The sequence below is a fragment of the Macaca mulatta genome, chromosome 3 (genome assembly GCF_049350105.2).
Source record: "Macaca mulatta isolate MMU2019108-1 chromosome 3, T2T-MMU8v2.0, whole genome shotgun sequence".
In the NCBI taxonomy this organism is placed as follows: Eukaryota; Metazoa; Chordata; class Mammalia; order Primates; family Cercopithecidae; genus Macaca; species Macaca mulatta.
The window spans coordinates 128,265,488-128,279,306 of NC_133408.1; the positions used below are offsets into that span (position 1 = coordinate 128,265,488).

The 13,819-nt window shown below is 38.1% G+C and overlaps 1 protein-coding gene across 6 annotated transcripts in view; it reads right to left on the reverse strand.

Moving 5' to 3' along the window:
- CDK14 (cyclin dependent kinase 14) overlaps positions 1–13,819 on the reverse strand; it is a 727,116-nt gene that overhangs the window by 128,260 nt on the left and 585,037 nt on the right. For all 6 annotated transcript variants that reach the window (XM_028846085.2, XM_077998072.1, XM_001102520.5 and 3 more), the window contains one exon: positions 3,700–3,748. In XM_028846085.2, the coding sequence (XP_028701918.1) occupies positions 3,700–3,748 (49 nt within the window). The remainder of the gene's footprint in view (positions 1–3,699; positions 3,749–13,819) is intronic.

Genomic DNA, 13,819 nt, shown 5'->3' on the forward strand with positions numbered 1-13,819 from the left:
ATCACGAGGTCAGGAGATCGAGACCATCCTGGCTAACACGGTGAAACCCCGTCTCTACTAAAAAAAATACAAAAAGAAATTAGCCGGGCGTGGTGGCGGGCGCCTGTAGTCCCAGCTACTCCGGAGGCTGAGGCCGGAGAATGGCGTGAACCCGGGAGGCGGAGCTTGCAGTGAGCCGAGATCGCGCCACTGCACTCCAGCCCGGGCGACAGAGCGAGACTCCGTCTCAAAAAAAAAAAAAAAAAAAAAAAAAGAAAATTTTAGATCAACTTAGAACATTAGGGAGAATGGAAAACAGGGTCTTTCAGTTTCGTGTGAAGTCTCTGACTTAAATCTTAATGGGACATATCATCTATAATGACAAGAAAAATACAATAAAGCACCACCAACATAAATACAGAGTGAAAGTTACATTATTCCTCTGAATATTATTTTAAATACATTATGTTTTATGCATATGTAACTCCAAGTCACCTTTGAAATATGTCTTGGAAGTTAGACATCAAATCAGATAAAATACTCAAGGAAAGTTCAAGAACACAAAGTTAGGAAACATTTCTAAATCTTTTAAATTCGGGTTTGTGACTCCACTGGAACATTCAATTGTAGCAGGTAAGATTTTTCTTCTCTGTTTTTGTGTTCCCAGAAAGGTACCTTTGTTTAAATGTCTCTGTATTTACTACACAATTTAAAATATCAATTCTTACAAATTCTTAGGAGAAATCCAGTTTTACTTAACTAACAGAGGATTATAAGCAGAACCATAGCATATGTGGGAACAAGCAGGAAAAGGTTAACCTGTGCCTACTCAAGTCTGTAGACGTGCTTCTTGTTACCAGCCACAAGTGGCCTTTTCCAGATCTGTCTTCTGTGACTTAGTGGTTTTTCCTTAGTTCTCTTTTTGGTACTTTCAAACCTCTGAAATCGTTCAGCTGTTTAAAAGTTCCAAAACAAGCAAATGTGTTCCTGGAATCTTCCCCTTAACTTTGCTGGAGAGGATATACTAAGGCTTCTTCTCCAGCCAAAATAATAAAAGATCTTTTAAGTGGCTAAAATTCTTGGTTGATTGCACATACATGCCAATGTCAGACAACTATAAATAGAGAGATTTGGAAGAGAAATAGGGAGAATATAACTGCAACGAAATAAAATGGAATGTCTTGAAGGTAATCAGAAAACAGTACATGTTTTTACAAAACTAAGATTTGTCTCCCTTTAATCCACAATCCCCTTTACGGAGGAAGAGCCCACATGGATTATGCACTTCCAGTACGAGGGAATAAAAGGACTTTTTTTCTTTATTAATATACATTTATTATTCTCAATCACATAATTAAGATTTCTTCTTTCTATTATTCTTTTGAATTTGGATATCTGTTGGATCTTATGATATTTTCCCCCATCACTGCTTTGTTTTCACAGAACAGTAAAAGAACCTTTCAAAGGATGAAATTATGTCCATGGTTGCTGATATAAATGAATTCAGCAGGGAATTGCCTATGTGTTACCTAGAGTTGGCCCCAAAATAAACTGGATCTTTTATTATAGCTATTCAAATAAACTTAAGGATTCATTTCTCAAGAAATTTCTACTCTCTTAGGCAGGTTAACATATCCACTAGCTTCAATACCTAGGTTAATATATATTTTTAAAAGCATTGTTACTTAATTTTGAACAGTGACCTACTTCTTTATATTAACCCACCTATCTTATATTAACCTATCTAAACTGAACTCAAATTAGTTCTTGCAAATTAGTTCAATTTATTTTAAACCTATTACCACCGTACAAGAGAATTTAACAGTTACTTCAGTTTAGTAATTGTGCTATAGACAAGCAAATTAGTTGGCAATGGAGAAAACCATCACTCATGTAATAGTCTTTTAATGTAGTTCTTTCAAATTCTGATCTCACTCCTTAACTGAAAGATGCTGAAATGTTGATGATGTTGCAAGGACCATTTGGAGGAAAAATCAATAATATAATTAACATCTCTGCATCTTAGTTCTCTTTAAATTGCATTGGTTTGAATTGGCTAGAGGCTACGGCTTGGCTCTAAAGATTCAGCACTTAATATTAGAATACCAGAAAGTAGCATTTTAATATTTTTAGTAATGATTTTGTTACTTAGTGTCTCTGAAATAAACCCTTAAGGCAAGACTTACAAGGACTTAAAAATAGCAAGTTTCTAAACAAGCCATGTTCATAATTTTAAAATCTTACCTCAAGCTCGGCTTTTATCATTTTCCTTAAAATATTTAAAAAATAATCTAATGGTGAGACTCAGTTTATTAAATGCCTTTGAATTATAATTCTAATGATAAATTCTCTAATTCTAATTACCTGTTCTCCAGAAATGCTGCTATGCTACATCTGATAGTTTCAAATTTTCCTGTTACTTTAAATATAGGTTTACAGATTCAATGGCTTTATCAAGAATTGTTTCATAAAGTGGTTATCTGGTTGGAAGGAATGATGCCATATTCCTATGAGACAGGAAGGTGTTTGATCACTTAATTAAGGTAGGAACTGTATACTGTATATATTACTTGGTGTATAAAAGTACTTAATTAAAATATGTTAGACCAGTGATCAGGAAATGGGGAGGTAGAGAAGAGGAGTATGCACAGAAAGCTCCCAGGAGAGGGAATGCTTCCCAGGGGAGCCTTGAGAGCAAGAACTGGTTCTTCAAATGGCACATGCAAAGCCCCATGTTAGACAAAAATGGTTATACCTATGTGTTCGAGTTACAAATTTAATAAAAATAAATGGCCAAATCCCTAAACTACCGTAGAATTTAATGTATTCATTTTATGAGTTCCTTGCCATTAGCTGTCCACTGTATCCACTGACAGCATGGATTAGCAGCATTTTAATATGAAAAAGTTTTTCTTATTTTTTCCTAACTGGGAGTATCCAAAATTAAACATGTGATAACAGTGAAAAATGTGAGTATAACACTAAATTCCAAGTAGACAAAATTGTATGACAAATTGCAGTTTATTTAATCAACCCAGTTCCAGTTGTCTTTTCTCCAGCATAATCCTTGAAATGTGACACCCACAAGTAAATGGGAATGACTAAATTACTGTTTCCAACTTCCAATGATTTTCTAACACCTTGGCTTGCAATAAAAGTCTCCTGAATAACTACAAAATCCAGATCTTCAGATTTTATGAAATTTCAAAAACCATAAATAAAACTAAGGTCAGATGAGAGAACAGACATGAAATAAATGGAGAACACATACTTCAAGACATAAATGCATTTAGCTTCCCAATAAGGCTTAAGCGAAAAATAAGCAAAGTGAAAAAATCTGAAAGATCAACTTTAGCTCAAAAGTTGTCACCAACATCATTTATATTAGAAGGTCAGTCACTATATTGTATTTTCTAAATGCTTTTTTGCTAATACAAAAATATTTCTTGGAATTTAGCTGCAAGGAGACTGACCACAAGGAATTTTAGGATTTACAGTTCTGAAGCAATGCCACATCTCTCTAGGAGCTCAAATTCATACAGTGTTGGCTCAGGCTGAACACGGTAGCTAGCACACAGTTAAGGTTTAACAGCAGTTTAATGGTTAAATGAAAGAATACACAACAGGATGAATGAACAATGTCATGAAAAACATATAAGAAGAGTTGTAAATATTAAAAGAGAAAGAAAGAGAATGAGCACAATCTGTATAAAGACTTACTTATTCCATGCTTGTCTAAGGTTTTTAGAGCTGTACAGGGTAAAGCGTTCTGAAATAAAAGAGAAAAATGATAAACAATCTTTGTATCAAATGTATATATTACAAGCATGTTGAAAAAACTTCAACTTTAAAAAAAGACAGTGGGCTATTCAGTCAGTTAGGCCAGCATAGTAAGGTCTTCACTTTTATACTGGGCAGTTGTAAAGAGTAAAACAGGAAGGTTACAACATATTAAACGGTGAAGCATTGTTTTCTTTTGTCTAAGATGGTTTATTTCATAATTTGGTTTCATAGTAACTATTTCTTAGAATAACTAAGTTTTAATTGAGTTGAAAAAAGAAATGCAAATTCCAAACCTCTAACCTGTAAGTAGATTTATAGAAGCATATCAATACATTTTGTCAAGTGAGGCTTGCTGTTTTTTTCCTATGATGATTTCTCTGACCAAATACGATAATGTTGGGTCTCCTTTCCTATACTGTATAGTATTTATACATGCTCAAAGTCAAAGTACCAGAGTCCTATACTGTATATTTACATTTATCTGTGAACAATCTTTAGATTTGTTTTAGTTTAAAAAGGAACATGTTTGTTTTACCAAGTTAAACAATAAAGTGATAGAGAATAGATATTATAATCTCTTCAGAATCTCATTCTTTCACTTCTGATGCTATGGCAATTGTTAATGATTTGATATGTCCCTTTTCAATATTTTTTGTTTATGGAATACACCCATCCTTATGTGCAAACTTATATACCACTGATTTTTTGAATGGATTTTACAATAAACATTACCCTTGAAACTTTTTTGGCACTTAACAATATATACTGGATAGTCCTTCAAATCAAGAAATATATGTAACAATTTTTTTTTTTTTGAGACAGAGTCTTGCTCTGTTGCCCAGGCTGTAGTGCAATGGCCCAGTCTTGGCTCACTGCAACCTCCACCTCCTGGGTTCACACGATTCTCCTGCCTCAGCCTCCCGAGTAGCTAGAATTACAGGCATGTGCCACCACACCCAGCTAATGTTTGTATTTTCAGTAGAGACAGGGTGTCATCATGTTGGTCAGGCTGGTCTCGAATTCCTGACCTCAGGTGATCCACCTGCCTTGGCCTCCCAAAGTGCTGGGATTACACGAGTGAGCCATCGCACCCAGCCTGTAACGATTGTTTTAAAATTGTATAACGTTTCATAGAATAGAAGTACCATAATTTTATCTGACTCTTCTCCCATTGATGAACCTTTAAGTAGTTTCCAATTTCTTTTCCCTTACAAACAATACTTAAGCAAATATCCTTGCACATGTCTCTCTACATACAGATGCTTTCATTTCTGTTGGATGGATTCCCCAATATAGAATTGCTTGGCAAATGGTATGCATATTTTACAATTTAATAAATGCCGACAGAGTACTTTTCATTTTCCCACCAGTGATGAAAAAGAATGTCACTTTCTCCATATGTCTTCTAGCATTGGTTGTTACCAGTTGTTTACATGTTGCCAAAGCTACACTTGATAAAACATTCTTGGGCTTCTTTTCATATGCTTTCTGGCCATTTACATTTCTTCTACTGTTTCAAATTTCACTTTTCATAGCTGGTACCAATTTTAATATTGGATTCTTGGTTTTTTATCAATCAGTTTATACAAGTATTTTTGTATATGATCAAGTTGACCCGTGTGTGTGTGCATGTGTGTGTATAAAAGTGAAATATGTATGCACTTTTTTCCACATAGAAATTTAAATTTTTATTTAGTAAAATATTCTTATTCTTTTTTATTTTACTTTATGTTCCAGGATACATGTGCAGGACATGCAAGTTTGTTAATGTAGGTATACTTGTGCTGCGGTGGTTTGCTGCACCTATCTGCCCATCATCTAGGTTTTAAGCCCTGCATGCATTAGCTATTTGTCCTGATGCTCTCCCTCCCCTCACCCCCCGACTCCCCAACAGGCCCCTGTGTGTGATATTTCCCTTGCTGTATCCATGTGTTCGCATTGTTAAATTCCCACTTATGAGTCAGAACACGCTTGGTTTTCTGTTTATGTGTTAGTTTGCTGAGGATGATGGCTTCCAGCTTCATCCACGTCCCTGCAAAGGACATGATCTCATTCCTTTTTATGGCTACATAGTATTCCACAGTTAATATGTACCACATTTTCTTTATCTGGTCTATCATTGATGGGCATTTGGATTGGTTCCATGTCTTTGCTACTGTAAATAGTGCTGCAATAAACATATATGTGCATGTGTCTTTATAGTAGAATTATTTATATTCCTTTGGGTATATACAGAGTAATGGGACTGCTGGGTCAAATAGTATTTCTGGTTCTAGATCCTTGAGGAATCACCACACTATCTTCCACAATGATTGAACTAATTCACATTCCCACTAACAGTGTAAAAGCATTCCTATTTCTCCTCAGCCTCACCAGCATCTGTTGTTTCCTTTTTAATAATTGCCATTCTGACTGGCATGAGATGGTCTCACTATGGTTTTGATTTGCAATTCTCTAATGATCAGTGATGTCGAACTTTTTTTCACATGTCTATTGGCTGCATAAATGTCTTCTTTTGAGAAATTTCTGTTCACATCCTTTGCACACTTTTTGATGGGGTTGTTTTTCTTTTCCTTGTAAATCTGTTTAAGTTCCTTGTAGATTCTGGGTATTAAACCTTTGTCAGATGGGTAGACTGCAAAAATGTTCTCCCATTCTGTTGCCTGTTTATTCTGTTCACTCTGTTCATTCTTTTGCTGTGCAGAAGCTCTTTAGTTTAATTAGATCCCATTTGTCAATTTTAGCTTTTGTTGCAATTGCTTTTGGCATTTTTGTCATGAAATCTTTGCCCATGCCTAAGTCCTGAATGGTATTACTTGGGATTTTTTCTAGGGTTTTTATGATTTGGGGCTTTATATTTAGTTCTTTAATTCATTTTGAGTTAATTTTTGTATGAGGTGTAAGGAAGGGGTCCAGTTTCAGTTTTCTGCATATGGCTAGCCAGTTTTCCCAGCACCATGTATTAAACAGGGAATCCTTTCCCCATAGTTTGTTTTTGTCAGGTTTGTCGAAGATCAGATGGTTATAGATGTGTGACATTGTTTCTGAGGTCTCTGTTCCATTCCATTGGTCTATATGTCTGTTTGGTGCCAGTACCATGCCTTTTTTTTTTTCTTTTGGTTACTATAGCTTTGTAGTATAGTTTGAAGTCAGGTAGCATGAGGCCTCCAGCTTTGTTCTTTTTGCTCAGGATTGTCGTGGCTATACGGGTTCTTTTTTGGTTTTATCTAAAATTTAAAGTAGTTTTTTTTTTTTTTTTCTAATTCTGTGAAGAATGTCAATGATAGCTTGATGCGGATAGCTTTCAATCTATAAATTACTTTGGGAGGTATGGCCATTTTCACGATAATGATTCTTCTTATCCATGAGCATGGAATGTTTTTCCATTTGTTTGTGTCCTCTCTTATTTTCTTGAGCAGTGGTTTGTAGTTCTCCTTGAAGAGGCCCTTCACATCCCTTGCTAACTGTATTCCTAGGTATTTTATTCTCTTTATGGCAATTGTGAATAAGAGTTCATTCATCATTTGGCGCTCTGTTTGTCTATTGTTGGTACATAGGAATGCTTGTGATTTCTGCATATTGATTTTGTATGCTGAGACTTTGCTGAAGTTCCTCATCAACTTAAAAAGTTTTTGGGCTGATACGATAGGGTTTTCTAAATATAGAATCATGTCATCTGCAAACAGAGGCAATTTGACTTCCTCTTTTCCTATCTGAATACCCTTTATTTCTTCTTTCTCTTGCCTGATTGCCCTAGCCAGAACTTCCAATACTATGTTGAATAGGAGTGTTGAGAGAGGGCATCCTGGTCTTGTGACAGTTTTCAAAGGGAATGCTTCCAGCTTTTGCCCATTGAGTATGATATTGGCTATGGGTTTGTCATAAATAGCTCTTACTATTTGGAGATAGTTCCATCAATACCTAGTTCATTGAGAGTTTTTAAAATGAAGGGATGTTGAATTTTATCAAAGGCCTTTTCTGCATCTATTGAGATAATCATGTGGTTTTTGTCATTGGTTCTGTTTATGTGATGGATTACGTTTATTGATTTTCATATATTGAAGCAGCCTTGCATGCTGGGGATGAAGCTTTTTGATGTGCTGCTGGATTTGGTTTGTCAGTATTTTATTGAGGATTTTTGTATCAATGTTCATCAAGGATATTGGCCTGAAGTTTTCTTTTTTGTGTGTGTTTCCACCTGGTTTTGGTATCAGGATGATGCTGGCCTCATAAAATGTGTTAGGGAGGAGTTCCTCCTTTTCGATTGTTTGGGATAGTTTCAGAAGGAATAGTACCAGTTCCTCTCTGTATCTCTGGTAGAATTCAGCTGTGAATCCATCTGGTCCTGGGCTTTTTTTGGTTTGTAGCCTATGAATTACTGCCCCATTTTCAGAACTTGTTATTGGTCTATTCAGAGATTCAACTTCTTCCTGGTTTAATCTTGGGAAAGTGTATGTGTTATGAGTTTATCCATTTCTTCAAGATTTTCTAGTTTACTTGTGTAGAGGTGTTTACAGTATTCTCTGATGGTAGTTTGTATTTCTCTGGGGTCAGTGGTGATATCCCATTTATCATTTGTTATTGCATCTATTTGATTCTTCTCTCTCTTCTTCTTTATTAATCTAGCCACTGCTCTATTTTGTTAATTTTTTCAAAAAAAAAAAACCCAGCTCCTGGATTCATTCATGTTTTGAAGGGTTTTTTTGTGTCTCTGTCTCCTTCAGTTCTCCTCTGATCTTAGTTATTTCTTGTCTTCTGCTAGCTTTTGGATTTGTTTGCTCTTGCTTCTCTAGTTCTTTTAATTGTGATATTTGGGTGTCGATTTGAGCTCTTTCTAGCTTTCTCATGTAAGCATTTAGTGTGATAAGTTTCCCTCTTAACACTTCTTCAGCTGCATCCCAGAGATTCTGGTACATTGTCTCTTTGTTCTCATCGGTTTCAAAGAACTTCTTGATTTCTGCCTTAATTTCATTATTTAGCCAGGAGTCATTCAGGGGCAGGCTGTTCAATTTCCATGTAGTTGTGTGGTTTTGAGTGAGTTTCTTAATCCTGAGCTCTAATTTGATTGTACTGTGATCTGAGAGAATGTTTTGTTATGATTTCAGTTCTTTTGCACTTGCTGAGGAGTGATTTATTTCTAATTATTTGGTTGTTTTCTGAATAATAAGTGCCATGTGGGACTGAAAATAATGTATAATCTGTGGATTTGGGGTGGAGAGTTCTGTGGCTGTCTATAAGGTCCACTTGATCCAGAGCTGAGTTCAGGTTCTGAATATCCTTATTAATTTTCTGTCTCATTAATCTAATATTGACAGTGGGGTGTTAAAATCTCCCACTATCATTTTGTGGGAGTCTAAAACTCTTTGTAGGTCTCTAAGAACTTGTTTTATGAATCTAGGTGCTCCTGTATTGGGTATATAAATATTTTGGATAGTTAGTTGTTCTTTTTCAATTGTACCATTTACCATTATGTAATGCCCTTGTCTTTTTTTTAATCTTTGTTGGTTTAAAATCTGTTTTGTCAAGGGACTAGGACTGCAACCACAGTCTTTTTTTTTTTTTTTTTTTTCTTTCCATTTGCTTGGTAACTTTTGCTCCCTTTATTTTGGCCCTATATGTGTCTTTGCACATGAGATGGGTCTTCTGAATACAGCACACTGATGGGTTTTGATTCTTTATCCAGTTTACCAGTGTGTCTTTTAATTGGGGCATGCAGCCCATTTACATTTAAGGTTAATATTGTTACATGTGAATTTGATCCTGTCATCATGATGCTATCTGGTTATTTTGCACACTAGTTGATGCAGTTTCTTCACAATGTCATTGGTCTTTATATTTTGGTGTGTTTTTCGCAGTGGCTAGTACCAGCTTTTCCTTTCCATATTTAGTGCTTCCTTCAGCAGCTCTTGCAAGGCAGGCCTGGTGGTGACAAAATCCCTCAGCATTTGCTTGTCTGAAAATGATTTTATTTCTCCTTCATTTATGAAGCTTAGTTGGGCTGGATATGAAATTCTGTTTGAAAATTCTTTTCTTTAAGAACATTGAATATTGGCCCCCACTGTCTTCTGGCTTGCAGGGTTTCTGCTGAGAGATCAGCTCTTAGTCTGATGGGCTTCCCTTTGTAGGTGACCTGTCCTTTCTCTCTGGCCGCCCTTAACATTTTTTCCTTCATTTTGACCTTGGAGAATCTGTTGATTGTGTGTCTTGGGGTTGGTATCTTTATGGTATTCTCTGTATTTCCTGAATTTGAATGTTGGCCTGTCTTGCTAGGTTGGGGAAGTTCTCCTAGATAATATCCTGAAGTGTGTTTTCCAACTTGGTTCCATTCTCCCTGTCTCTTTCAGGTACTCCAATCGATTGTAGGTTCTGTCTTTTTACTGCTTGATCAATTTGGCTATTGATACTTGTGTATGCTTCATGAAGGTCTCATGCTGTGTTTTTCATCTCCATCAGGTCATTTATGTTCCTGTCTAAACTGGTTATTCTATTAGCAGCTCCTGTAAGGTTTTTATCAAGGTTCTTAGCTTCTTTGCATTGAGTTAGTGCATGCTCCTTTAGCACAGCAGAGTTTGTTATTACCCACCTTCTGAAACCTACTTCATCCATCTCATCTTCTGTCCAGTTCTGTGCCCTTGCTGGAGAGGCGTTGCAATCATCTGAAGGAGTAGAGGCACTCTGGCCTTTTGGGTTTTCAGCGTATTTTTGTTGATTCTTTCTTATCTTCATGAGTTTGTCTAGTGTCAATCTTTGAGGCTGCTGACCCTTGGAGGAGGTTTTTCTGCGAACATTTTTGTTGATGCTGCTGTTGCTTTCTGTTTGTTTATTTTTTCTTTCAATGGTCAGTTCTCTCTTCTGTATGGCTGCTGCCATTTGCTGGGTATTTACTTCAGGCCCTATTTATCTGTTTCACTCTCATGCCTGAAGTGAACTTGAGAAGGCTGGAGAACAGCAAAGATGGGTGCCTGCTCCTTTCTCTGGGATCTCTGACCTCAAGGGGCAGCTACCTGATGCCAATAGAAACACTTCTATGTAGGGTGTCTGACAACCCCTGTTAGAGGGTCTCACCCAGTTGGGTGGCACGGGGAGCAGGACCCATTTAATGAAGTACTTTGGTTGTCCCTTGGTGGAGGGGTGTGCCGAGCTGGAGGGAAACCCACTCATCTGGGCTGCCTGGATTCCTCAGAACTAGCAGGAGGAAAGACGAAGTCTGCTGGTCTGCAGAGACTATGGCCACCCCTCCCCCTAGGTGTAAGGCCCAGAGAGATCAGAGTTCTGCCCCTGAGCCCCTGGCTGGAGTTGCTGGAGTTTCTGCAGGGACGCCCCATTCCCGTGAGAAAAGATGAGTCAGGGTCAGGTCTGAAGAGGTACTCTGGCCACAGTCTGCCACAGCTGGTGTGTTGGGCTGTGGGGAATCCCTCTTGGGACCAAGCCACCCAGCTTCCCCGGCTTCAGCAGGGGAAGAGCATAGCCTAGAGCTATAGAGATGGCTGCTGCCCTTATCTTGCCCTGGGAGCTTAGTGTATTAGGCAGCTAGCAGTTCCAGTATTGGCTGCTGCCCCTCCCTGAAGGAGCTCTGAGGGTTTAGACAGCAGGTAGCCGCAGCTGTGGTGATGGCCAGCCCTCCCACCAGGAGCTTGGAATGCTTAAGCAGATTCTAGCTTAGTGGCTGTTGAAAATCTGAGCAGCTCCATGGTTGGAACCCTAGGCCCTGGTGATGTGGGCTCATGAGTGGGATCTTCCAATTCGCGGGTTACACAGTTCCGTGGAAAAAGCACAGTTTCCCAGGCTGGGTAGCACACTCACTCACTGCCTCCCCTGACTAGGGGGTGAGGGGTCCCCTGCCCTGTGTGGCTCTCAGGTGGGCCGCCACACTACACCGCTCTTCCTTCCTCTCTGTGGATCATGCCAGCTGCCTAGTCTGTCCGCATGACAGAACCTGGATACCTCAGTTGCCAGTGCAGGATTCGCAAGCTGTTTTAGTTCTTTTTGATGGGAGCCTTGGATCGCCACTGCTTCATAGTCGGCCACCTTGGCTCTGCCCCAAATTACTCTTTTTCTTTTGGTTTTCTTGTCTTGTTTAAAGAAGAAGACCCTGATCTTGATTTTATACAAACAATAACTTCATTTTTCTCCTACTTTTTTTTTTTTAAACAAATTGTTACTTCTTGGCTTTACTATCTGGAATTTATTTTGTAAATATGGTATGACATTTTCTTTGTTCAAGGAGGACAGACGATTATGCCAGGATTCGGTAAAAATCAATCATTATAGATCACTCTTTCTCTGATAATTTGAAGTGACACCTTTGTCCTATATTACATTCCAAAATATATAAGAGCCTGGACTCTTTAATACTCACCTATTTATGTCATTATCATAGTATTTTCATTAGAGTGCCTCTTGTTATCCAGGAAATGTCTTTTCTTACTAGTATTCTTTTTTTTTTTTTTTTGGTAAAAATTATTGGGGCAAGTTTTGAACATCTCTTTCTTTCTTTCTTTTTGTTAACATTTCCTTTTTTATTTTTAAAGACAAGGTCTTGCTCTGTCACCCAGGCGGGAGTGCAATGGCATAATCATGCTCACTGCAGCCTTGACCTCCCAAGCTCAACTGATCCTCTCACCTCAGCCTCCCAAGTAGCTGGGACTATAGGAGCATGCCACCATGCCTGGTTAACTTAAAATTTTTTTGTAGAGATGAGGTTTTGCTATGTTGCCCATGCTGGTCTCAAACTCCTGGGCTCAAGCAATCCTCCTGCCTCGGACTCCCAAAAGGCTGGAATTGTAGGCATGAGTCACTAAGCCCAGCCTGAACATTTCCTTTTTCATTAATTCCACACATAGTTAATGGTACCTAATATGTGCTAAGCATTCTTTTCATGATGAGAATAGGCATGAACAAAACAGAACAAGTCTCTTTCCTCATGGAGCTCATATTCTAGAAACATGAGACAGACAATAAAAACATAAATACCATCATCACCATCACCAGCAGCAGCAGCAGCAGCAGCAGCAGCAACAACAACAACAACAAAATGAATGAGTTAATTTTAGAAAGTGGTGAGTGTTCTAGCAAAGCAAAACAAGGAGATTTGATGTAGACCAGTGTGAGAACACTTTAGGTTCTTCTTATGAGGGCAGACCAGTTTAAAATAAAACAGTCAGTCAACACAATACACAGGCTGGGTGTGGTGGCTCATGGCTATAATCCCAGCATTTTGGGAGGCCGAGGCGGGAGGATTGCTTGGGCCCTGGAGTTTGCAACCAGCTTGGCCAACACAGGGAGACCCAACTCTACAAACAAATTGAAAAATCAGCTGGGCGTGGTGGTGTGTGCCTGTAGTTCCAGCTACTCAGGAGGCTAATGTGGGAGGATCCCTTGAGTTTGGAAGGTTGAGGCTGCACTAAGCCATGATCGTGCCACTGTACTCCAGCCTGAGTGACAGAGCAAGACCCTGTGTTAACAAACAACAAACAAAAAATTTTAAAAATTGTTTCCATTGGAAATCTGATTGCATTCTATTAAAATATATATTAATCTGAAAAGGATGATGTAAAACGTTTGTGTCTTTCCATTTAGACAGCATTCATGTATACATCCTTCGGTAACATTAAATAGTTGTTTAAAGTACTGATCTTATTTCTTTTTAATGACTTAATACTTATTAGGCTTAATTCTGCTTAAAAATGGTTGGTATCCTTTTTCAGTGTTGTCTGCTTTTTTTAAATTTAAATTTAAATTTTTTTAGAGATGGCATCTCACTCTAGATGGAGTGCAGTGACACAATCATAGCTCGCCGTAGCCTTCAATTCTTGGGCTCAAGGGATCCTCCCACCTCAGCCTCCCAAGTATCTGAGACTATAGGCACTCACCACCATGCCTTACTAACTATGTATTTATTTATTTTTAGAGATGGCATCTCACTGTGTTGCTCAGGCTGGTCACAAACCCCTGGCCTCAAGTGATCCTCCTGCCTCAGCCTCCTGAGTAGCTGAGATTACAAGCACAAGCCACTGTGCCTGACTTCTTGTCTGCTTTTAATTATAAGTTTTTAAAG